The sequence below is a fragment of the Rhinatrema bivittatum genome, chromosome 5, assembly GCF_901001135.1.
Source record: "Rhinatrema bivittatum chromosome 5, aRhiBiv1.1, whole genome shotgun sequence".
Classification (NCBI taxonomy): Eukaryota; Metazoa; Chordata; class Amphibia; order Gymnophiona; family Rhinatrematidae; genus Rhinatrema; species Rhinatrema bivittatum.
In genome coordinates this window covers 7832710-7856304 of record NC_042619.1, presented here as the reverse complement: position 1 = coordinate 7856304, position 23595 = coordinate 7832710, and the positions used below count along the sequence as shown (strand labels likewise).

Sequence of the window (23595 nt, the reverse complement as noted above, 5' to 3'; positions counted from 1 at the left end):
CCAGATTCAGAGGGAATCACCGTTTCCGGCCAGCTAGAGTGCCCAGTTCTTCTTTTCGTCAGGCACCAACTAGACAGCAGTCCTGCTCCCAGTCCTTTTGTGACAGAAAATTCGGCAGAGATGGGAATTCCCAGTCTACTTTGGGGGCTAAGTCTTCACAATGAAGGGCCGGTCCATTCCTCAGTATCTGCGGTAGGGGGCAGACTATCCCTATTTTTCAAGGAATGGGCCAAAGTAACAATGGACCAGTGGGTGCTGGCTGTGATAAGACAAGGCTATGCTTTAGATTTTGCACAGCATCCTCAGGACAGGTTTCTCATCTCTCCCTGCGGTTATGCAACCAAGCGAAGAGCAGTTCAGGAAACTTTGCAGTGCCTGCGGCAGTTAGGAACCATCGTCCCAGTATCTCCAGAGGCAAGAAGGAAGGGCCATTATTCCATTTACTTCGTGGTGCCAAAGAAAGAGGGATCCTTTCGGCCCATTCTGGATCTCAAACGAGTGAACAGATGCCTCAGGGTGCCACGTTTTCACATGGAATCGCTCCGGTCAGTCATTGCCTTGGTGCAAAAGTGAGAGTTTCTGGCGTCCCTGCATCTCACAGAGGCGTACCTTCATATAGGCATCCAGTTGGATACTGGGTCAGCATTTTCAGTTTCGAGTGTTGCCCTTTGGGCTGGCCACCTCGCCCAGGACATTCACCAAGGTAATGGTAGTCGTGGCAGCCCATCTCCAGAAGGAAGGGCTGCTGGTACATCCCTACCTGGACGACTGGCTGATTCGAGTGAAGTTAGAACCACTGGCCCGGTTGGTGGTTCACAAGGTACTCCAGCTACTTCAGTTGCTGGGCTAGGTGGTCAATTTATCCAAGAGCAGGCTCATTCCCTCTCAGTCCTTGGAGTATTTGGGGGCTCTATTCGACACACAGCAGGGCAGAGTATTTCTTTCCACAGAACGCATTTCCAAATTGCAGGCTCAAGTAAGAACATTGTTACTCAAGCATCCTCCCAGGGTCCAGGATTACTTGCAAGTTCTCGGCTCAGTGATCTCAACCTTGGAACTGGTTCCCTGGGCCTTTGCTCGTATGCAGCCTTTAAAGTTCGCATTGCTTTCCCGCTGGAATCCCGTCTCCAAACTGTTTCTTCTTCCTCTCCCACTGACGGATGCAGCGCGGTCCAGTCTCAATTGGTGGCTGGTAACGGACAATCTGACTCGTGGAGTTCCCCTGGAGATGCCCGTCTGGACAGTGGTTGCCACGGATGCCAGTTTCTCCGGTTGGGGGGCGGTATGCCAGAGGAAATCTGTACAGGGATTTTGGTCTCCAGAGGAGTCACAGTGGTCGATCAATCATCTAGAGACCCGAGCGGTGTAGTTAGCGTTACAAGCATTTCTTCCTCTCCTTCAGAGGGGAGGTCCTCGGAGTTCTCTCAGACAATGCAACCACAGTAGCGTACATCAATCGTCAAAAAAGATATAGTTGTACTGAAGAAGGTACAGAGAAAGGCAACCAAAATGATAAAGGGGATGGAACAGATTCCCTATGAGGAAAGGCTGAAGAGGTTAGGGCTGTCCAGCTTGGAAAAGAGACGACTGAGGGGGGATATGACAGAGGTCTTTAAGATCATGAGAGGTCTTGAACGAGTAGATGTGAATCAGTTATTTACACTTTCAAATAACAGAAGGACTAGGGGACATTCCAGGAAGTTAGCAAGTAGCACATTTAAGACTAATTGGAGAAAATTATTTTTCACTCAACGCACAATAAAGCTCTGGAATTTGTTGCCAGAGGATGTGGTTAGTGCAGTTAGTGTAGCTGGGTTCAAAAAAGGTTTGGATAAGTTCTTGGAGGAGAAGTCCATTAACTGTTATTAATCAAGTTTACTTAGGGAATAGCCACTGCTATTAATTGCATCAGTAGCATGGGATCTTCTTAGTGGTTGGGTAATTGCCAGGTTCTTGTGGCCTGGTTTGTCCTCTGTTGGAAATAGAATGCTGGGCTTGATGGACCCTTGTTCTGACCCAGCATGGCAATTTCTTATGTTCTGTTTTATTTGCCATTCCCTTCCTAATAATTTTGAATATTCTATTTGCTTTTTTGACCGCCACAGCACACTGAGCCAACAATTTTAATGTAATATCAACTAAGACCCCCAGATCTTTTTCCTGGGTGGTAACTCCTAAAATGGAACCTGACATCATGTAGCTACAGCTTGGGTTATTTTCCCTATATGCATCACCTTGCACTTCTCTTCATTATATTTCATCTGCCATATGGATACCAAATCTTCCAGCCTCACAAGGTTGTCCTACAATTTAGCACAATCTGCTTGTGATTTAACTACTCTGCATAAATTTGTCATCTGCAAATTTGATCATCTTATTCATCATACCTTTTTCCAGATCATTTATAAATATATTAAAAATTACCAATCCAAGTACAGATCCCTGAGGCACTCCACTGTTTACCTTTTTCCACTGTGAAAACAGACCATTTAATCCTATTCTCTGTTTCCTGTCTTTTAACCAGTTTGTAATTCACGAAAGGACATCGCCTCCTATCCCATGACTTTTTACTTTTCCTAGAAGCCTCTCATGAGGGACTTTGTCAAACACCTTCTGAAAATCCAAATACACTACATCTACCGGTTCACCTTTATCCACATGTTTATTAACCCCTTCAAAAAAATGAAGCAGATTTGTGAGGCAAGACTTCCCTTGGGTAAATCCATACTGGCTGTGTCCAATTAAATCGTCTATATGTTCTGTGATTTTATTCCTTATAATAGTTTCCATGATTTTTCACAGCACTGAAGTCAGAATCACCAGTCTGTGGTTTCCCAGATCACCTCTGGAGCCCTTTTTATATATCAGGGTTTATATATTGGCCACCTTCCAGTTTTCAAGTCCAAGGATGATTTTAATGATAGGATACAAATGACTTATAATAGATCTGAAATTTCATTTTTAAGTCTGATACCAATAATGACAACCCTACTCACTCATTTCCTCGGACTATCCTTATTCTCACTAACACTCTTTAACGCTCAATCAATCTAAAAAAAAAACACACATAATGACTATCTCCAGGACTCACAACCAGATATATGTGCTATTACGGAAACTGGTTGAAACCCACAGACCTAGCTCTAATCAATCAACTACCCCTTCACCTCTATGACATCTATTCAATACCTAGACCCAAAAAAAGAGGGGGCGGACTCTGCTTAGCTGCAAAAAAGGAGCTGAGACTATCCCTACAGATCACTATTCACACCTCACAATTGGAATTTGCACTCTTCAGCTCAAAACAGCTCCAAATTTGTTTACTTTACGCTCCGCCCGGTCTCCTAGATTCGGATCCATCTCCGCTCATTGCCAAGCACCTCAAAAATGACATTCCAGCAGTCATCTTGGGAGATTTTAACCTTCACACGGACGTGATCCCACTATCTGCCAACTGCGAAATGCTACTATCCTCCTTCAAGGCTATGGGTTTCTCCCAAATTGTTAAAAGTCCCACGCACAAAGCAGGACACACTCTGGACCTTATATTCATAAATTCAGGCATTTTGCAATCCTCCCCGCCACAATGCCCCCCTATCCCATGGTCAGACCACCTAATGATCACAACTGATCTCTGTATCAAGGACAACCCTGCGTCACCAATAACTAAAACCACAATTCACTACAGGAACTCCTGCTCTAGGGAGGACCTCACCTCCCTTCTGTCTTCGGAACTCACTAATCTCGACCTTTCAGACGCAGAAGCAGCCATCTTGACATGGCACAACATCACAAACAAGGTGGCAGAAAAACTTTGCCCCCTAAAAACCAAAGAGCTGAACCCATCCTCCAAAAACAAAAAACCATGGTTCACGCATGAACTAAAAACCATCAAACTAGAATTGAGAAAAAAAGAACACGTATGGCGGAAGAATCCATCCAACGTTACACTAACTGAGTACAAAACCCTCATGCAATTTATAGAAACAACATCCTTCGCACAAAGAGAGATTTTTATGCCTGCAAAATTCACAATTTTTCCTTCGATCCCAAAGCACTGTTCTCATATGTCTCAGAGCTCACAAAACCCACCTCACCAGCTATCCCAGATGATCAAGCACAATCCAGATGCACAGAGCTTGCACAATTTTTTGAAAACAAAATCCTCAATCTAATGGCTCCCCTGGCAACTTGTAACATAGAACCTCCTTCCATCTATACTCCATCATTCAACCAGAAAGCAAACCTAGATTCATTCGAACCTATTTCCTCACTCGAAATTGAAATGATTCTCAAAAAGATGAAACCATCCACTCATCTGATAGATTCCATTCCATCGAAATTCCTACTCACCATCCCGAGCATCATAGCTAAGCCCTTAGCTGAGATCATCAATCGCTCGCTAACCCAAGGACTTGTACCAGACACGCTGAAACTAGCCACCCTCAAACCTCTCCTCAAAAAGCCAAACCTGAACCCTGCAGACCCGGCTAATTTTCGCCCCATTGCTAACCTACCATTTGTCGCCAAACTTATGGAGAGGATAGTCAACAAACAGTTGTCGGAATACCTAGAAGACCATAAGATCCTCACAGCAGCCCAATTCGGATTCTGCAAATCCCTTAGTACGGAATCCCTCTTAATCTCTCTAACTGATAACGTCCTTGCAGGTCTGGAGAAAAAGACCCCCTACCTCCTGGTTCTTCTTGACCTATCGGCAGCGTTTGACACCATAAAACACTCTATCTTAATCGACCGGCTCTCAGACATAGGCATCTCAGGATCAGCCCTTGAATGGTTCAGATCTTTCCTTCATAATAGGACATTCAAGGTCAGAATCAGTAACAAGGATTCCCACCCGGTCAAGTCCACTTTCGGAGTTCCTCAAGGATCCTCCCTCTCCCCTACCCTTTTTAACATCTATCTTCTCCCCTTTTGTCATCTGCTCTCAAGTCTCAAGGTCACACACTTCATATACGCAGACGATGTCCAGATCTTGCTGCCAATCACCGACTCCATCTCCAACACCATCAACTTCTGGAACAATTGTCTACAGTCCATAAACTCACTCCTCTCTAGCCTTAACCTAGTACTTAATACGTCGAAAACGGAACTTTTGCTGATCACTCCAGACGAAAACTTCAGGCTACCAACAACCTAACCATACCTCTAATGATCAATCCCACACACGTAAGAGACCTTGGCGTTACCTTAGACAATAGGCTGAACCTCAAAGAATTTGTCAAGAACACAACGAAAGAATGCTATCACAAACTACACATTCTGAAAAAGTTGAAACCTCTCCTACATTTTCAGGACTTTAGAACAGTCCTCCAAACAATTCTATTTTCTAAAATAGACTACTGCAACGCTCTGCTTATTGGCTTTCCAGCCATCACCACAAAACCACTTCAAATGTTGCAGAACTTCGCTGCCAGGATTCTGACCAACTCTAACAGAGGTGAACACATAACACCTATACTAAAAAACTTACACTGGCTCCCTATCAAATCCCGAATCATATTCAAAGTACTAACTATAACCCACAAGACTATTCATTCCCAAACCTCGCTAGATCTAAGTTGCCCACTTGGTCCACACGCATCATCAAGACCAATCAGAACCAGCTACTTAGGTACCTTATTCGTACCTTCAGCCAAGTCTTCGCTCAAGAAACGTGCATTCTCGACTGCCAGCCCCTCTCACTGGAATGCCCTCCCCACTTGAAACCTGTATTCGAACGTTCAAAAAGAAACTCAAAACTTGGCTCTTCACAAAAGCCTTCACTTAAAGTTCTCGCTTAGAGCCTTGACCCAGGACTAGACTCATTCACGCATTTCATAATCACATTCGTCAGATTTCTGATGCCGTAACTATTAATCTTATTTCTTTGTCTCATACTCCTATCAGCTAAATGTTCATCATGCTGCACCCAAGACTGTTATTTGTAATTATTGGTTTCTATCTACAATGATCTGTAACTACTTTGTCTTGTTCTCTCCTTAACTTTCAAGTTCTAAGTTCCTACGAAGTTAGCATTGTTATTTTGTACCCACTTGTTTGATGTAATTTCCAGTTTTGGTTCTATGTAAACCGACGCGGTATTACTAGTACATGAACTTCGGTATATAAAAGCCTTTAAATAAATAAATAAATTTCCTGTTGCTGTTTGTTTGACGTGTAGGGTATCTGAGTTACAGGTGCTTTTCCTGCAGAGAACCCTTCCTGACAATTACTCAAGATAGGGTACAACTTTGTACAGTACCTTCCTTTTTGCCAAAAGTGGTGTCAAATTTTCATATGAACCAGGTGATATCCTTGCCATCCCTGGATAAGAAACGGGAAGTGGAAGGATATGCACTTTTGCGTCCATTGGATGTATGGCACCATCTTTTATGGTATCTCAAGGTCACTAATGAATTTAGGAGATCTGATCGTCTTTTTGTCTTGTTCGGCAGTGTACATAAAGGTGAGGTGGCATCAAAAGTTACCGTAGCCTGCTGAATCAAAGAGGTGATCACTGCGATGTATGTGGCGGCGGGTGTGCCATTACTGAAGCAGATACAAGCTCATTCCCTGAGAGGGCAGAGCTTCAGTTATTGTTTCCACTAGAGATTTCTAAGGCAGTGACCTGGTCATCACTGCAAAGCAGTACAAATTGGATTTTCGAGTTAGGGCAGAAGCTTCCTTTGCGGCAGCTGCTTTGAGAGGGGCTTGAGAGGCTTCTCACCTGCACAGGGAATAGCTTTGGAATATCCCGTGCATGATGGACTGGCCTGACTGAATATAGAAGAAGATGAAATACTACTTTCCTGATAATTTTCTTTCCTCTGAAGTCAGGCCAGTCCATGCTCCCTTCTGACTTTGCTAATTTCTGCCTTTTTTGACTTCTTGAAAGTCTATTTGTTATAACATGCTCTGGTGCACAAGAGTCATATAACTGAGCACAGTTCTTCTGTGTCTTAGTAAGTTTAAAAAAAAATTTTTTTAAAGGGGGAAAGAGGAAATAATAAATTGAATATTGTCCCAAGTTTGTTTGTTCGGAGATAAGTATGTCTGTTCTTCCCATTTGAGTCTTGGCCTTCTGGAAGTTAAAAAAAAAAAAAAAAGAAAACACAAGGATAATAGTGTTATTTGTGTATGAATTATAGAGTTTTGGCAGTTGTCCACAGTTAGCTTTTGCAGAAAATACAGCAGGCTTATGTCAGTATGAGGCTATATGAGGAGTGACATCAGAGAGCCTGTGGATAGGCGTACATAACTCATTTGTGATGGACTGGCCTGACTTCTCTAGACAAAAGGAAATTATCAGGTAAGTAGTAATTTCACCATTAATAAATATCTTAATTGCTTTTGCATTGCCATAAACATCTTTTTCTTTTCTGTGCCATGACTTTTAGATCCATGAGAATCACATTTGTCCTGCCTTCCCACAGTATAGGTGCCTATATCTTGACTTTCAGGATTTCCAATAATTTAGGTTATCTTGAGATACAAATCACCATTGACCTTGAGTATTTTTTTTGGCTGGTGTTATGAAAAGGCACTCTGTGCCAAACCACTTTCAAAGTCCTACATAAACTGAATTTCTAGTTGTTCTGTCTCCATAGGTGTTTGTCTGTCTATTCACTATTGTCCTGCTTCCACAGCAGCCTTTTCTATTTCTCTATGCTAATACTGCTGTTCATATATTTTTTTTTTCTGTCGATAAGCAGGGCTGAATTAGCCATGATATGTGAGTGGTGCCCTCTGGCACTGGACAAAACTCTCTCTCCAAGCTTTTAGAACTTTACCTGTACCAGGCATGTGGAAGAGTTCCCACATGGGCATCATCTCTGCAACTCCTCAACCTTTTTTTTGTCTGTGCTCCACACAGATGTTTGAATTCATCTTTCCCCAAATTTTTGGGTGTTGTCTATATTCTTTGCTTCAGCGAACCCCACAACAGCACTTTTCAGTTCTCCTCTTCACCTTTTTCAACTTTCTGAAGGAAAGAAAAAACATAAAATAAATCTACTTAAAGGAAAACCAAGACAAGAAGGCTGCTTGTGGCTTCAAGGCCTGCACCTGTGGGAAACTCATGTCGTAGTGGACGGTCATGACAGGTGCTACTTCTGTTTAGGATCCAACCATGACCAGACAAATGTCCTACCTGTGACGTATGTCCCCACAGGCCCTGTGAGTGAGGGCGGCAAAAATATAAGCGCTCCACTTCAAACAGCCTCATTGCTCCACTTCCTCATTGGGGAGTGTTAAAAAGTAAGTACTTTTGGACGACTTGAAGCTGCTTGACCTTGGTGATGCCTTGATACATCTCAAGATAATCTAGAGACAGGTTGGTTAAGGCCAAACAGAGATTCATCAGCACATATGATGTTAGAGCCACAAAAAAAAAATCTAAGCTGTTTATGCTGCATTGCCCAGACAAGCCTCAGAAGCTGGAGTCAAAGCATATAGTGGACCTTGCGTCAGATCAGCCAATGCATGCGGAATCGAAGCACCTAAGGCAGGAGAACCCGATGCAGTCGATGCACGAGGGCCCGGTGAACTCCAAGGCTAACGCACCAGTGAGTCTGAGCGCGCAGACCCTGCTCACGCATTGATGCACTCGAAGCCTGTGCTGACATTTTGGCGTACGAGTCCAATCACCTGAAGAAGCAAGTGCTTCAGGAGCTGACACTCTTGACGCTTCAAACTACGAAGCTGTCGAGGCATTGTGAATTAAAAGGCATAAGCCAGGTGGCTATCCAAAGGGTAGAAGCCCAGGTCATCCCACTGGAACTTTGGCTCATCATCTCTACAAGCTCAGACAAAGAACACATCCCTGTCCCCAATCTATAACATCAAAATCATAGAAAAGAGTGGAATACATCTACCCAGTGCTTCCTGGCCATCCTGACAAAGAGGCTGCCCGCAAAATTTTAAGAGCTGCGTTGCCCATGCAGCGATATACTGCTCCAGCACCCCCACAATTGGACCCTATTCTCCATCTACTACCTCCTATAACCAGAGCCTACCTAGTGGCCCAAATTATGTCATAGAGCCTCTTTCTACAGTCCCTGGACCCTGTTTGCTCCATTCTTCCATTTTATTTAACATAGAAACGTAGAAGTATAGAAATATCCATATCAGATCAAATACAAGGTACAACAAAAAAAAAAATTAAAATATAGATCAACAGTACTTAAGACAATCGCAAGCATTGCAAAATAAAGATCAGCAGGTTCAGAACCTGTGTATGGAGCACACCTGGACTTTCCAACATGACAGTGATCTGAAACATTAGACCAAGTCAACCCTTCAGAGACTGCAACAGAAAGTGAAGGTTCTGGAGTGGCTATCACAGACTCCTGACCTCAGCACCATTGAGCCACTTTGGGGAGAACTCAAACATGCAGTTCATGCTAGACAAACCAAAGAATTACAGGATCTGGAGGCTTTTTGCCAAGAGGAATGGGTAGCTTTACCACATGAGAAAATAAAAGACCTCATTCACAATTATCACAAAAGACTACAAGCTATTATTGATGCAAAAGGGGATAATACATGATATTAAGAGCTAAGGGTATGCGAAGTTTTGAACAGGACCATTTTATTATTTCCCTTATTGCTATGTTTTGTTTAATGATTGTGCTATTCTGTGATGCATAATGGTTTAATTTGAAACACATTAAAAATAACAAGCATATTTTGTCTGATCACTCATGTTTTCTTATAAATTCTACCAGAGGTATGTAAACTTATGAACGCAACTATATTATCTAACTCTGATTTCCGAACAGTTACCCAATCTTTCATTCTGTCCTCTTTGGATTATTGCAATGTTTTTTTCTTGGGTCTGCTGGTTGTCTCATTTCCAGTTCTTGGCTGCATGACCAAATTTCTCCTGTTTTAGCTGATCTCCATTGGCTTTCTGTCTCTTGGAGGATAAAGTTTAAGACCTTTACTCAGGTTTTCAAAGCTTTGCATGGCTTGGCACTCCCCTGTATCATCTCTTGCATACACAGGTACCATCCTACTCTGTGTCTCCACTCATCTTCTCAAAATCTCGTCAAAATACCTCCTCTCAAGCAAGTTCATCTATCTGTATCCCATAAACAAATTTCCAGTATAGCTGGACCTATACTTCGGAATAGTCTCCCAGGTGAGATTAGATCAGAGAATGACCTGATATAGTTCAGAAAGCAACTAAAAACGTATTGTTTCTCTCTAGCTTTTCCTGACACAACTTAGGTTCGTTGGTTAATGAATATTTGTCTTCTCATGACTGTTTTATTGTTTTTCACTATTTGTTTTGTAATTTGTGCTGTTTCATGATGTATTATTGCCTTCATTAAATATTTTTGTGTATGTTACTTGTAATACGCTGAAATTTGTAGATCAGCGAAATATAAATTATTTAAACATAAATACATATGCACTGGCTGCAGTAGGGCTTGTAGAGACAATGGAACAAATGCCTCTAAACCCTCAAACCAGAATAACTATAACTGCCGAAATGGCACATGAATTACGTTGATGGTTGCACCCACAGTGGTACGAGACTGGGGCCCCACTATGTCCACTGCCTCCTTGGCCCAGATGCTTCCACGTCAGGGTGGGGAGCCCACACAAGAAAGTACAAGGCTCAGGGTTGCTGGTCATCTCATGAGAGTCAACTGCAAATCAACTTGTTGGAGCTTTGAACCATCCATCTGGCCCTGTGCGCCTTTGGTCATGTTCTCCAAGGAGAACAGATGGTCTAGATGGACAACCAAGTCGCCATGTTCTATATCAGCAAGCAAGGGGGCACGGGCTCCTGGCTTCTTTGTCAGGAGATCCAATGCATCTGGCAGTGGGTGATCCAAAACAGCGCCTCCTTATCTTCCTGGAATTGACAACATTCTGGTGAACAGGCTCAGCAGCGTGTTGTAGCCTAACGACACAATATTCGACAAATGGGATCTAAGAACATAAGAACATGCCATACTGGGTCAGACCAAGGGTCCATCAAGCCCAGCATCCTGTTTCCAACAGTGGCCAATCCAGGCCATAAGAACCTGGCAAGTACCCAAAAACTAAGTCTATCCCATGCTACTGATACTAGTAATAGCAGTGGCTATTTTCTAAGTCAACTTGATTAATAGCAGGTAATGGACTTCTCCTCCAAGAACTTATCCAAATCTTTTTTAAACACAGCTATACTAACTGCACGAACCACATTCTCTGGCAACAAATTCCAGAGTTTACTTGTGCATTGAGTGAAAAAGAACTCTCTCTGATTAGTTTTAAATGTGCTACATACTAACTTCATGGAGTGCCCCCTAGTCCTTCTATTATCTGAAAGAGTAAAAAACGAGTCACATCTACCCATTCTAGACCGCTCATGATTTTAAACACCTCTATCATATCCCCCCTCAGCCGTCTCTTCTCCAAGATGAACAGTTCTAACCTCTTTGTCTTTCCTCAAGGGAGCTGTTCCATCCCCTTTATCATTTTGGTTGCCCTTCTCTGTACCTTCTCCATCACAACTATATCTTTTTTGAGATGCGGTGACCAGAATTGTACACAATATTCAAGGTGCGGTCTCGCCATGGAGCGATACAGAGGCATTATGACATTTTCCGTTTTATTCACCATTCCCTTCCTAATAATTCCTAACATTCTGTTTGCATTTTTGTCTGTCGCAGCACACTGAGCTGACGATTTCAATGTATTATCCATTATGACGCAGCCTTCACAACAGCAGTATTAAGTGGGCCACTGGTAGCCTCCCGCTCTGTCCGGGAGTAGCTTTTGTACATCCCATTGGTCCTGAGTCCATCTGGCTACACGCTAGTAACATAGAAACATAGAAATGACGGCAGAAGAAGACCAAACGGCCCATCCAGTCTGCCCAGCAAGCTACGCACTTTATCCATTTTTTTATTTCCCTTTTTCTCTCTCCCACCTGTTACTATTGGCTTCCAGTACCCTCCAGCCCTAATTCCCCTCCACCCCACCACCAATGTAGAGAGCAGTGCCGTATCTGCATCCAAGTGAACATCCAGCTCAATTAGGGGTAGCAACCGCTGCAACAAGCAGGCCACACCCCTGCCCCATACTCTTACCCACCCGTTTTTTTTTGTTTGTTTGGGTTTTTTTGTTTTTGTTTTTTTTTTGGAGATGGCAGCCCTCCATCCTTCCGCTCCGTGAAGGTGGAACACCAACCACTGGAGAAATTGGAGAAATTACTTACCTGATAATTTCATTTTCCTTAGTGTAGACAGGTGGACTCAGCATCCCGCCCATGGCTGCCCCAGAGAAGGAGGACTTCAGAAAGCAAACCTTGAGACTAAGCAAATTCGGATAAGCCGTTGCCTACCCCTAGTTCAAGACACCCACAGTTTGTCCAGTGTCGGCGTTGATTGAGTGCATTGGCGGTCTCCAGTTTTTGGAATCAGTTGAATCAGTCCAATCAAGTTTAATAAGTTTTAATCAAGTTATTTAAGCAAGATATATCCACATTGGCTTTTCGAAGAGAATACTGAAGGGCTGAGCTCACTGCAGGGGTGTATCTAGAGTGACGTCAGCTTTGAAATCTGACTCCGTCTCCCCATCTGCTAGCAGAAGAGCACATAACCACTGGTCCTGAGTCCATCTGTCTACACTAAGGAAAATGAAATTATCAGGTAAGTAATTTCTCCATTTCTCCAAACACTTATCTTAAGAGATATCTGTTGTGGTCAGTGATAAATCAGGCTAAAGAGAAGCAGCCTTTTCAGTATCACACGGTATCTGAGGCCCACTGTGGAGGGCTCAGGGGATAGACATGGGGTATTTAGTTTTCACCTTTAGCTCTCTTAGGATAAGTGTTTGGAAGAGAATAATTACTTGAATGGTTTACTGATTTGGACTTGTACATCAGAGAGCAGATCTCTCATAAATGCAAGTAACACCACTCCCTCTCCTCCCCCATTCCCATTCCTCTGTTTGATCTCTGCAGCCCTTGTTATGTTCTCTTCAGCAGTGGGAACAAAGCGCAGTTCTATTATTTATGTATTAATAACATAAGAACCTGTTGTGGCTTCATTTGATGTGACTCGTTGGTGTTTCCTGCAGGCAGGCGCTGAGCGAGGTGACGGCTGCCCTGAGAGAGCGTCTGCACCGTTGGCAGCAGATCGAGATGCTCTGTGGCTTCCAGGTAGTCAACAACCCGGGACTGCACATACTGGTGACGGCGCTGAACATCGACCCTAGCTGGATGGGCGCAACCCGCCCTGCACCTACGCACTTCATCATGACAGACGATCTTGATGACTTGGATGAGGAGATCGTGGCTCCCATTACTATGCAGTGTACGTAACCCCCAGCTCAGGAGGCAAGCAGTACTGAGTCACAGAGCTCTAGGAATCGCCAACAGACGAGAGCTCCAGAGGGACAGGTTCATTCTTTAAAAATCACAAAGAGCTCAATAAAACTTGGGAAAGACTAGAACTTGAACTGTCATCTAATGAAGTATGCACAGTTATTCCTTCCCCTCTTATAAAGCAAACAGTAGGCCAGGCCTACAGTTGTTTATAATGTGGGGAGAGGGTTTTGCGCCTGAGCTGATATTAGTACACAGTGTATAAGAGAGTGCAGTTTTCAGGATAAGTGATGAAAGAGGCTATGTAATACCTAAATGAATGGATACTTCAGGTAGTACCTCATACCATATAAGAGTGTTGCACTGTGCGAATTTGGGATGAGGTTTAATCAGCACAAACTTCTGCAACAGGGATTAGCAAGCAGACAGCCTGGTAACTTGTGAAGCATAGCGCCTACCAGCATAGGATTCTCCGTATAACCTGTTCCTGTGGAGCCTTGGCATGCACTGCTCTTTATAAATTAACTGGTGAGCATGGAGGAGGTTTTAATTAGTTGAGTTTTTTCTGGAGCCGTTGCATGCTTACAGAAATGGATGAGAGAGGGGGACTGCAAGTTTGACGGCACTTGTCCCAGTTCCAGTCTTTGCTGATCTTTTCTCTGGGTTCTAGCTTAGCTAGTTGTACCATCATCCGCTCTCAGGTTCTTGTATACATTCTCTTGACTGAGTGTTTTCAGTTTTGCTTAATTTTTTAAAATAAAAGTTGCTCTTGCTCATATATGTAGTCCAATTATCCTAGAGAAATAACTATCCAGGTGGGTTATCAGGATTGCCACAATTAATATGCATGGATAGATTTGCACTCCCTGGGTCTCCATTGTATGCAAATTAATCTTATGCATATTCATTATGAATATCCTGAAAACCTGACTGATTATCTGTGCCACCAGGAGCTGGATGGCGATCACAAGAAGAGAAAAGCTTCAAATCATTCACAAAGAAGTCAACAAGATTCCATAGGGATTTCTATTGTGTCTGTAGTCCAGGGAATTAAGGAGGGTACCCAGTAGATTTTGAGACTTGGAATCTGTTGGACACATTCCTCACTAGTTCTTGCTAAAATGAGGCATTCCCCATTCTCATTTTTGGTACGGTTTGTGTTTTGTCATTTTTTTCTGGTAAATGTGAGCTGCTATGAAATGCTTTCTTGAAGTTGATCCAAACTGTATTCAGGGTCCTTGACAGCTTTACTCAGTATTAACTGTTTTTTTTTTAATTCATACGTTCCTCTTCTGTTTTCTTCCTATCCCAATGCCATGGACGTAACTGGGTACAGGTTGTAGGTCCTAGCTTTCCTTCTATGCATGAATAGTCTTCTGCTGTCTTATTCCTGTACTGATACAACAAGCAAGATCCATGGATGGGTATAGGGATACAGAGCCTGTCACCTCTAGGACTGGAGGGATCAGGGGATGGGTGCAGGGATACAGAGCCTGTCACCTCTAGGACAGGAGGGATCAGGGGATGGGAGCAGGGATACAGAGCCTGTCACCTCTAGGACTGGAGGGCTCAGGGGATGGGTGCAGGGATACAGAGCCTGTCACCTCTAGGACTGGAGGGCTCAGGGGATGGGAGCAGGGATACAGAGCCTGTCACCTCTAGGACTGGCGGGCTCAGGGGATGGGAGCAGGGATACAGAGCCTGTCACCTCTAGGACTGGAGGGATCATGGGATGGGAGCAGGGATACAGAGCCTGTCACCTCTAGGACTGGAGGGAGCAGGGGATGGGTGCAGGGATACAGAGCCTGTCACCTCTAGGACTGGAGGGATCAGGGGACGGGAGCAGGGATACAGAGCCTGTCACCTCTAGGACTGGAGGGCTCAGGGGATGGGTGCAGGGATACAGAGCCTGTCACCTCTAGGACTGGAGGGATCAGGGGATGGGAGCAGGGATACAGAGCCTGTCACCTCTAGGACTGGAGGGATCAGGGGATAGGGCAGGGGTACAGAGCCTGTCACCTCTAGGACTGGAGGGATCAGGGGATGGGAGCAGGGATACAGAGCCTGTCACCTCTAGGACTGGAGGGATCAGGGGATGGGAGCAGGGATACAGAGCTTGTCACCTCTAGGACTGGAGGGATCAGGGGATGGGAGCAGGGATACAGAGCCTGTCACCTCTAGGACAGGAGGGATCAGGGGATGGGTGCAGGGATACAGAGCCTGTCACCTCTAAGACTGGAGGGATCAGGGGATGGGTGCAGGGATACAGAGCCTGTCACCTCTAAGACTGGAGGGATCAGGGGATGGGTGCAGGGATACAGAGCCTGCCACCTCTAGAACTGGAGGGCTCAGGGGATGGGAGCAGGGATACAGAGCCTGTCACCTCCAGGACTGGAGGGATCAGGGGATGGGAGCAGGGATACAGAGCCTGTCACCTCTAGGACAGGAGGGATCAGGGGATGGGTGCAGGGATACAGAGCCTGTCACCTCTAGGACTGGAGGGATCAGGGGATGGGAGCAGGGATACAGAGCCTGTCACCTCTAGGACTGGAGGGCTCAGGGGATGGTGCAGGGATACAGAGCCTGTCACCTCTAGGACTGGAGGGCTCAGGGGATGGTGCAGGGATACAGAGCCTGTCACCTCTAGGACTGGAGGGCTCAGGGGATGGGAGCGGGGATACAGATCCTGTCACCTCTAGGACTGGAGGGCTCAGGGGATGGGAGTGGGGATACAGAGCCTGTCACCTCTAGGACTGGAGGGCTCAGGGGATGGGAGCGGGGATACAGAGCCTGTCACCTCTAGGACTGGAGGGATCAGGGGATGGGAGCAGGGATACGGAGCCTGTCACCTCTAGGACTGGAGGGATCAGGGGATGGGAGCAGGGATACGGAGCCTGTCACCTCTAGGACTGGAGGGATGAGGGGATGGGAGCAGGGATACGGAGCCTGTCACCTCTAGGACTGGAGGGATCAGGGGATGGGAGCAGGGATACGGAGCCTGTCACCTCTAGGACTGGAGGGATCAGGGGATGGGAGCAGGGATACGGAGCCTGTCACCTCTAGGACTGGAGGGATCAGGGGATGGGAGCAGGGATACTGAGCCTGTCACCTCTAGGACTGGAGGGATCAGGGGATGGGAGCGGGGATACAGAGCCTGTCACCTCTAGGACTGGAGGGATCAGGGGATGGGAGCGGGGATACAGAGCCTGTCACCTCTAGGACTGGAGGGATCAGGGGATGGGAGCGGGGATACAGAGCCTGTCACCTCTAGGACTGGAGGGCTCAGGGGATGGGCACGGGGATACAGAGCCTGTCACCTCTAGGACTGGAGGGATCAGGGGATGGGCACGGGGATACAGAGCCTGTCACCTCTAGGACTGGAGGGATCAGGGGATGGGAGCGGGGATACAGAGCCTGTCACCTCTAGGACTGGAGGGATCAGGGGATGGGAGCGGGGATACAGAGCCTGTCACCTCTAGGACTGGAGGGCTCAGGGGATGGGAGCGGGGATACAGAGCCTGTCACCTCTAGGACTGGAGGGATCAGGGGATGGGAGCGGGGATACAGAGCCTGTCACCTCTAGGACTGGAGGGCTCAGGGGATGGGAGCGGGGATACAGAGCCTGTCACCTCTAGGACTGGAGGGATCAGGGGATGGTGCAGGGATACAGAGCCTGTCACCTCTAGGACTGGAGGGCTCAGGGGATGGGAGCGGGGATACAGATCCTGTCACCTCTAGGACTGGAGGGCTCAGGGGATGGGAGCGGGGATACAGAGCCTGTCACCTCTAGGACTGGAGGGCTCAGGGGATGGGTGCGGGGATACAGATCCTGTCACCTCTAGGACTGGAGGGCTCAGGGGATGGGAGCGGGGATACAGAGCCTGTCACCTCTAGGACTGGAGGGCTCAGGGGATGGGAGCAGGGATACAGAGCCTGTCACCTCTAGGACTGGAGGGATCAGGGGATGGGAGCAGGGATACAGAGCCTGTCACCTCTAGGACTGGAGGGATCAGGGGATGGGTGCAGGGATACAGAGCCTGTCACCTCTAGGACTGGAGGGATCAGGGGATGGGTGCAGGGATACAGAGCCTGTCACCTCTAGGACTGGAGGGATCAGGGGATGGGAGCAGGGATACGGAGCCTGTCACCTCTAGGACTGGAGGGATCAGGGGATGGGAGCAGGGATACGGAGCCTGTCACCTCTAGGACTGGAGGGATCAGGGGATGGGTGCAGGGATACGGAGCCTGTCACCTCTAGGACTGGAGGGATCAGGGGATGGGAGCAGGGATACGGAGCCTGTCACCTCTAGGACTGGAGGGATCAGGGGATGGGAGCAGGGATACGGAGCCTGTCACCTCTAGGATTGGAGGGATCAGGAGATGGGAGCAGGGATACGGAGCCTGTCACCTCTAGGACTGGAGGGATCAGGGGATGGGCACAGGGATACAGAGCCTGTCACCTCTAGGACTGGAGGGATCAGGGGATGGGAGCAGGGATACAGAGCCTGTCACCTCTAGGACTGGAGGGATCAGGGGATGGGCGCAGGGATACAGAGCCTGTCACCTCTAGGACTGGAGGGATCAGGGGATGGGAGCAGGGATACAGAGCCTGTCACCTCTAGGACTGGAGGGATCAGGGGATGGGAGCAGGGATACAGAGCCTGTCACCTCTAGGACTGGAGGGATCAGAGGATGGGAGCAGGGATACAGAGCCTGTCACCTCTAGGACTGGAGGGATCAGGGGATGGGAGCAGGGATACAGAGCCTGTCACCTCTAGGACTGGAGGGCTCAGGGGATGGGCACAGGGATACAGAGCCTGTCACCTCTAGGACTGGAGGGATCAGGGGATGGGAGCAGGGATACAGAGCCTGTCACCTCTAGGACTGAAGAGCTTAGGGTATAGTGCAGGGATGTTTCGTTTTTACCTTTTAGGTCGTGACTAAAATTTATGACCATTTGAGAACTATTCAGTATTCTGGACTGGAGGAAAGGTGTTGTCTGAATTCCAGTGTACTTATTGTTACAGTAGAAGAACATGTGGCGGTGTTGCTGAGCATATTCTTGAAGCATGGAGCTTAACGTGGTTTCATTTAGGAATTAAAATGCTTGTGATAATCTGACTGTACTTGGTGTTTCTCCCAATAAATCACCCTTTTATTTCCCTTCCCCCTCAATGCGATTTGCTGATACCAGACGCTGCCTGGCTTTTGGGGCGCAGGTTCAGTGACCGTCCGCCTGCCTGCTTGGAGAATCACTCCCCCTGGAAATATCCTGGTTTGATGATCTTTTCTTCTCTGGGATTTTTTCCCTTATTTTTGTCTTCCATCCTCCTTGACTAAAATGCACTTACTTTTCCAGCTTTTTACTGCCTAGAGCACCCAGAACCAATACAATTAATGCACAGTAGTTGCAGTGGAATGACACACCATACTAACTCCTGGGGGATGACGTCTGAACTCTGCTGACAGGGTGCCATGAGAACCTCTTGCCTGTTAAGAGTGACCCTCTGCCTTCATTCTCTCTTGCAGTTCCAATATCACAAGCAAGGCAGCTAGACCTCTCTTAATCATAAGAGGATATCACAGCACCCTGCTAATGCACTATTGATTACTGGAGGGGGCTTAAGAAGAGCACCGTCCAGTGATTTTAGTGTTTGTAATGACAGCATTGACTTGTGTGTGAATTCTCTGCAGAGGAGCAGGGTGAGAGAGGCATTCAGAACACTCTAATCATATCAATAAGGTGTGCAGATTTGTGTACACCGGCTGCTGTCTTATTGTTGACCCATTCCTGATTGCTTTTAATGTGGCATTATTTTGTGGCTGGTGATTTCATCCTCACTTGCCAGCATGGGGTACGGTTTTCTATTTTTAAAGCAATATTTCCTCTCCTTTGTACAAAATTAAATTTTGCTGACATGTGAAGGGCTATTCTTAATTTAATTTCCAAATTTAGAGTTCACATTTTTTCAAAAGAGCTCTCGACAAAATGGCTAATGTAAAAACTTACACAATAAAACATGACCAATCGCATCACACGCAACCCATCTGCCCAACCTTCTACCCAGTCCCCCATAAAATTAAAAACTTCACCAAAACCCAGCATAGTGTCACTCCCAGCCACACTCTCTTACATACCAGCACCTGCATCAGCCATAACAATAATCATCTCTTTCCAATAGCTGACCAAAAAGCCAAGTTTTCAAGCCTTTCCAGGCTAATTCATATTCTGCCGGGCCTTTCATCTTTGACGGCATCCGATACCAACACAAGGGTACCATCCCATGGAAGGAACAAGTCTTTGTTCTAAACCCGTAAATGTCTTTACTAAAGGGAACAATCAGCCGCTTTTCATCAATTAAGCGCATTCCACCCCTCTTCTGCATCATGCAAGACAGGTCTACAAGATTCAATGCAATTCCTGAATCATTTTTTTTTATTAGTAATTTTTATTGTCAAAAGCCAAGAAAATACAATAGTAATGCAGATTAAAACATACAGCTTGTTAGGACAAGTAAAGACTTTTCAGTTACATCAAATGGAGAGTCCCCCCTCCCCCCCCCCTTTGCTGCCTTTACCCAGCATAAGCCTATAGCTAAAACAAATCAAAGGAATATGAATCATCTGTGTGGATCCAGACGGTCCAGAGATGATGTCCAAAAGCACATTCCATAATGAAAGTCAAATAGAGCCGAGTTGTTGTCAACACAAATAAGGGTCGCAAATGGAGGTAAACCTACTAAGTTTATAACATTTTAATGCAGTAATGTTGCTCATGGTGCATACTTTGTCCAAACGTGATACCACTTCCTGTATTGTTGGTGTGCGATCTTGTTTCCAAAAGCAGGCAATCTCAATTCTTGTGGCAATGCAAAATTGCTGGGACAAGGTTTGAGCAGCTGGATCATCATGAGGAGCCTGAAAGTTTGATTGCTACCTCCTTTGACAATTGAATATATTTCTTGAGGATCTTGGATAGGATGGTAGAGAACTGCTGCCATGGTAATGGTATGCGTGGGCAGTCCCACCACATATGAATGAAGGTCCCCTGAGAAGAGCAACCCCGCCAACACAGATCACTTGCTTGAGGACAAAATCTATGGAGCTTGTTGGGTATAGTACCACCTGTATAGCAGTTTATAGCTGATCTCAAGTAGCAAAGAAGAGAGAGAATATCTTGGTCACTTGAAAAATAAGGGATCAATCCTCATCTGAAAGAGTAAATCCAAAATCGTGTTCCCAAGCTCTTATGTGGGTGGATTTGTCCTTCAGTTTAACATTTAGCAACATAAAATTTAGAAATCACCCCCTTCATTTGGTGTGCTTGGACACAGTAACCTTCAAATAAAGATTTCTCAGGGGACAATAAAGATCCCACTTGAAGGCCAGTCACAAAGTGTTTAATCTGAAGAAAAGGAAGAAATTCAGTTTGCGGAAGTTGGTATTTAGTTTGCAAGACAACATAAGGTAGTATCTTTCCATTTACACATATATCCTCAATAAGAAAAATCCCTTTATCTTTCCATGCTTTAAATGAGGGAACAAGAAATTAAGAAAGAGAAAAGATGACTGAAAATAGGGTGTTGACCCCACCAAATGATGTTTCCAGGTCGCCCAAATATTCAAGTAGTGGGAGCCAGATCAGGGCAGTGTCGCCAAGAACGGTGTCGTTGCCAAAGAGTGGCTTGTAGGGGAATGTCGTTCATCCGAGATTGTTCTATCTGCACCTAATGTTTAACCAGTGTAGAATTATGCCATTCAATGACTGGGCGTAGTTGGGCTGCCATGTAATACCATAGAAGATTTGGTACCCCCAGCCAACCGTCTTGTTTAGTTTGGAAAAGAACAGTGCGGGCCACCCTAGGAGGGTGGCCCGCACTGTTCTCCAAATAAAATGAAGGAGTTTCTTTTGCCACTGTTTCAGGAGGGAATTAGTTAATGGGATTGGAAGAGTTTGGAATAGACACAGGAGCTTAGGCAGGATGTTCATCTTGACCGACGCGATCTTCGCTAGCCATGAGATAGAAAGGTGTTCCCATTTATCTAAGTCTTAGCTAATTTTCCTAAGCAGAGGTATATAATTTAATGAGAAAAGATCTTTTAAGTGTCTACCTATGTAGACACCCAGATATTTAAGCTTATGTTGGGCCCATTTAAAGGGATGGTGTGACTTTAGATAAGATTCCAATTGGGTATGACAGGAAATGTTAAGAAGCTCCAACTTTTCCCATTTAATCTTAAAACCAGATACAGCGCTAAAGGTGGCCAGGTCAGATTCAGTTGCTGTTAGGGATGTATGGGGATTACTGATGGTGAATAAGATGTCATCTGCAAATAGGGAGAGCTTAAAAGATTGGGATCCTAATTGAAAACCAGAACTTGATGGATTATTTCTATTAGTTATAGCCAGCGGTTCAAGGAATATTACATAGAGTAAGGGTGAGTCTGAGTACCCTCCATTTATTTTAAGGCAAGCCTTTGGGTTGTGGTAGCGAGAATAGAGCCAATTCTGAAAATAGGGATCGAAGCCCATTTTTCCCAAGGTAGAGAACAAAAATGGCCAATGGACCATGTCGAACGCTTTCTCTGTGTCTACGGCTAAAAGAAGAGTGGCTATATTTTCCTTAGTGGCCCCCCAATTTATGTTTCAAATTTTACGAACATTGTCGCTTGCCATTCTACCTGGGATAAATCCCGCCTGGTCCTGATTGATAAGCTGAGAAATGAAGCAGTTAAGGCGATCGGCCAGTATCTTGGCTAACAACTTTAGAACTATGTTTATCAAGGAAATAGGCCTGTAAGAGCCACAGGCTGTAAGGTCTCCTTCAGGTTTGGCAATAACTGTAATGCCAGCCAAATTAGAGTCCAGAAGCAGAGAGCCTCCAGAGCGCAAGTGATTAAAAACTTTTTCTAAGTGTGCCACCAAATAGGGGGCAAATTGCTTATAAAATTTGGCTGATAGCCCATCGGGGCCCGGTGCCTTACCCGCTTTAAGATTCTTAATAGCTAATAAAAGTTCAGGGGTAGTAATCTCACTATTCAAAGCTTCTCGCATTTCCACTGTCAAGTGGAGTAGGGTTACACTATGTATATAGGCCTCAATAGCATCTAGAGAGATTGAAGTATCAGGGCTCTAGAGGTCTTGATAGAAAGCACTGCCTGATATTGGTATTGGTGAATAGCATCCAGCCGGCCTCATTTTTAATTTTTAAAATATGATTTTGGAAGGAGATCTTTTTCAATTTATTTGCTAATAATTTGCCTGCGTTTTCTCCTCCTTCAAAGTATTCCTATTTGGCAATTTCCATTTGGTGGGCTATCTGTGAGGATTCTAAGGGATGTAATTCCTCCCTAGCTTTACATGGATGTGAAAAGGTTTTCCTGGAGTTATTCGAGAAGTGCTGCTGTGCTGCTGGATCTCATGACGAAATCTATCACAGTCTGCTTCCTTCTTTTGTTTTAAGAAGGATGATCGAGAGATGAACATACCCCGAATAAACGCCTCAAAACTGTCCCACTCTATAGCAGGGGAAGCAACAGAGTTGTCATTATTAAGAAAAAATGATTTAATGACTCTGGCAATAGAATTATTATAGACTGTATCCTGAAACAGGGATTCATTGAGGCACCAGAATCTTTTCCCCCGTCATACTGGTCAAAGGTGATGTCCAGAAATATAGGGCATGATCGGACCATTTAATTATTCCCATGTCTACACTGGTAATTATTGTGGAGTAATAACTTATCTGCAAAAAGATAGTCTATTTATTTATTTATTTATTTATGGTTTTTATATACCGGAGTTCCTGTATACAATACATATCACTCCGGTTCACAGTTAACAGTAATAACTACTGCCGGGTGGCAGTTTACATGGAACAAATCTTGGAACAGAAAACAAAAATTTGGTCTAAGTAAATAAGAAAAAAAACAAACTAGCTAGGTTCAACTATAAACAACTATAAACATATAAATAAGGCAATTTATAATCTTGGATAAATAAAGCATAAGGATAAATACATTAGAACAAAAGGACAGGTCTATTCTAGAATATGAGTCATGTGCCGCTGAGTAAAAGGTGTATGCACGAGAAGTGGGAAAGCAGTATCGCCAAACATCTACTAGTTGGAAATCCTCCATAAATGCTCTCAGGGTGGCTACATGTGATTTGGCTAAAGAAGACGTACCCTTTGATGTGTATAGGCTAAGGGAAATGGCTACGTTAAAATCCCCTCCTAGTATCTGGGCCCTGGCGAGAGATGTGAGTA

At 45.1% G+C, this 23595-nt stretch overlaps 1 protein-coding gene across 6 annotated transcripts in view; it reads left to right on the top strand.

The window, feature by feature from the left end:
* STIM1 (stromal interaction molecule 1) overlaps positions 1 to 23595 on the top strand; it is a 327443-nt gene that overhangs the window by 276195 nt on the left and 27653 nt on the right. For 4 of the 6 annotated variants that reach the window (XM_029601953.1, XM_029601952.1, XM_029601955.1 and 1 more), the window contains exon 11: positions 13081 to 13316. In XM_029601953.1, coding sequence (XP_029457813.1) covers positions 13081 to 13316 — 236 coding nt within the window. Of the gene's footprint in view, positions 1 to 13080; positions 13317 to 18521; positions 18603 to 23595 lie in introns of all 6 variants that reach the window. The other 2 variants (XM_029601954.1, XM_029601956.1) reach the window with 1 other exon arrangement.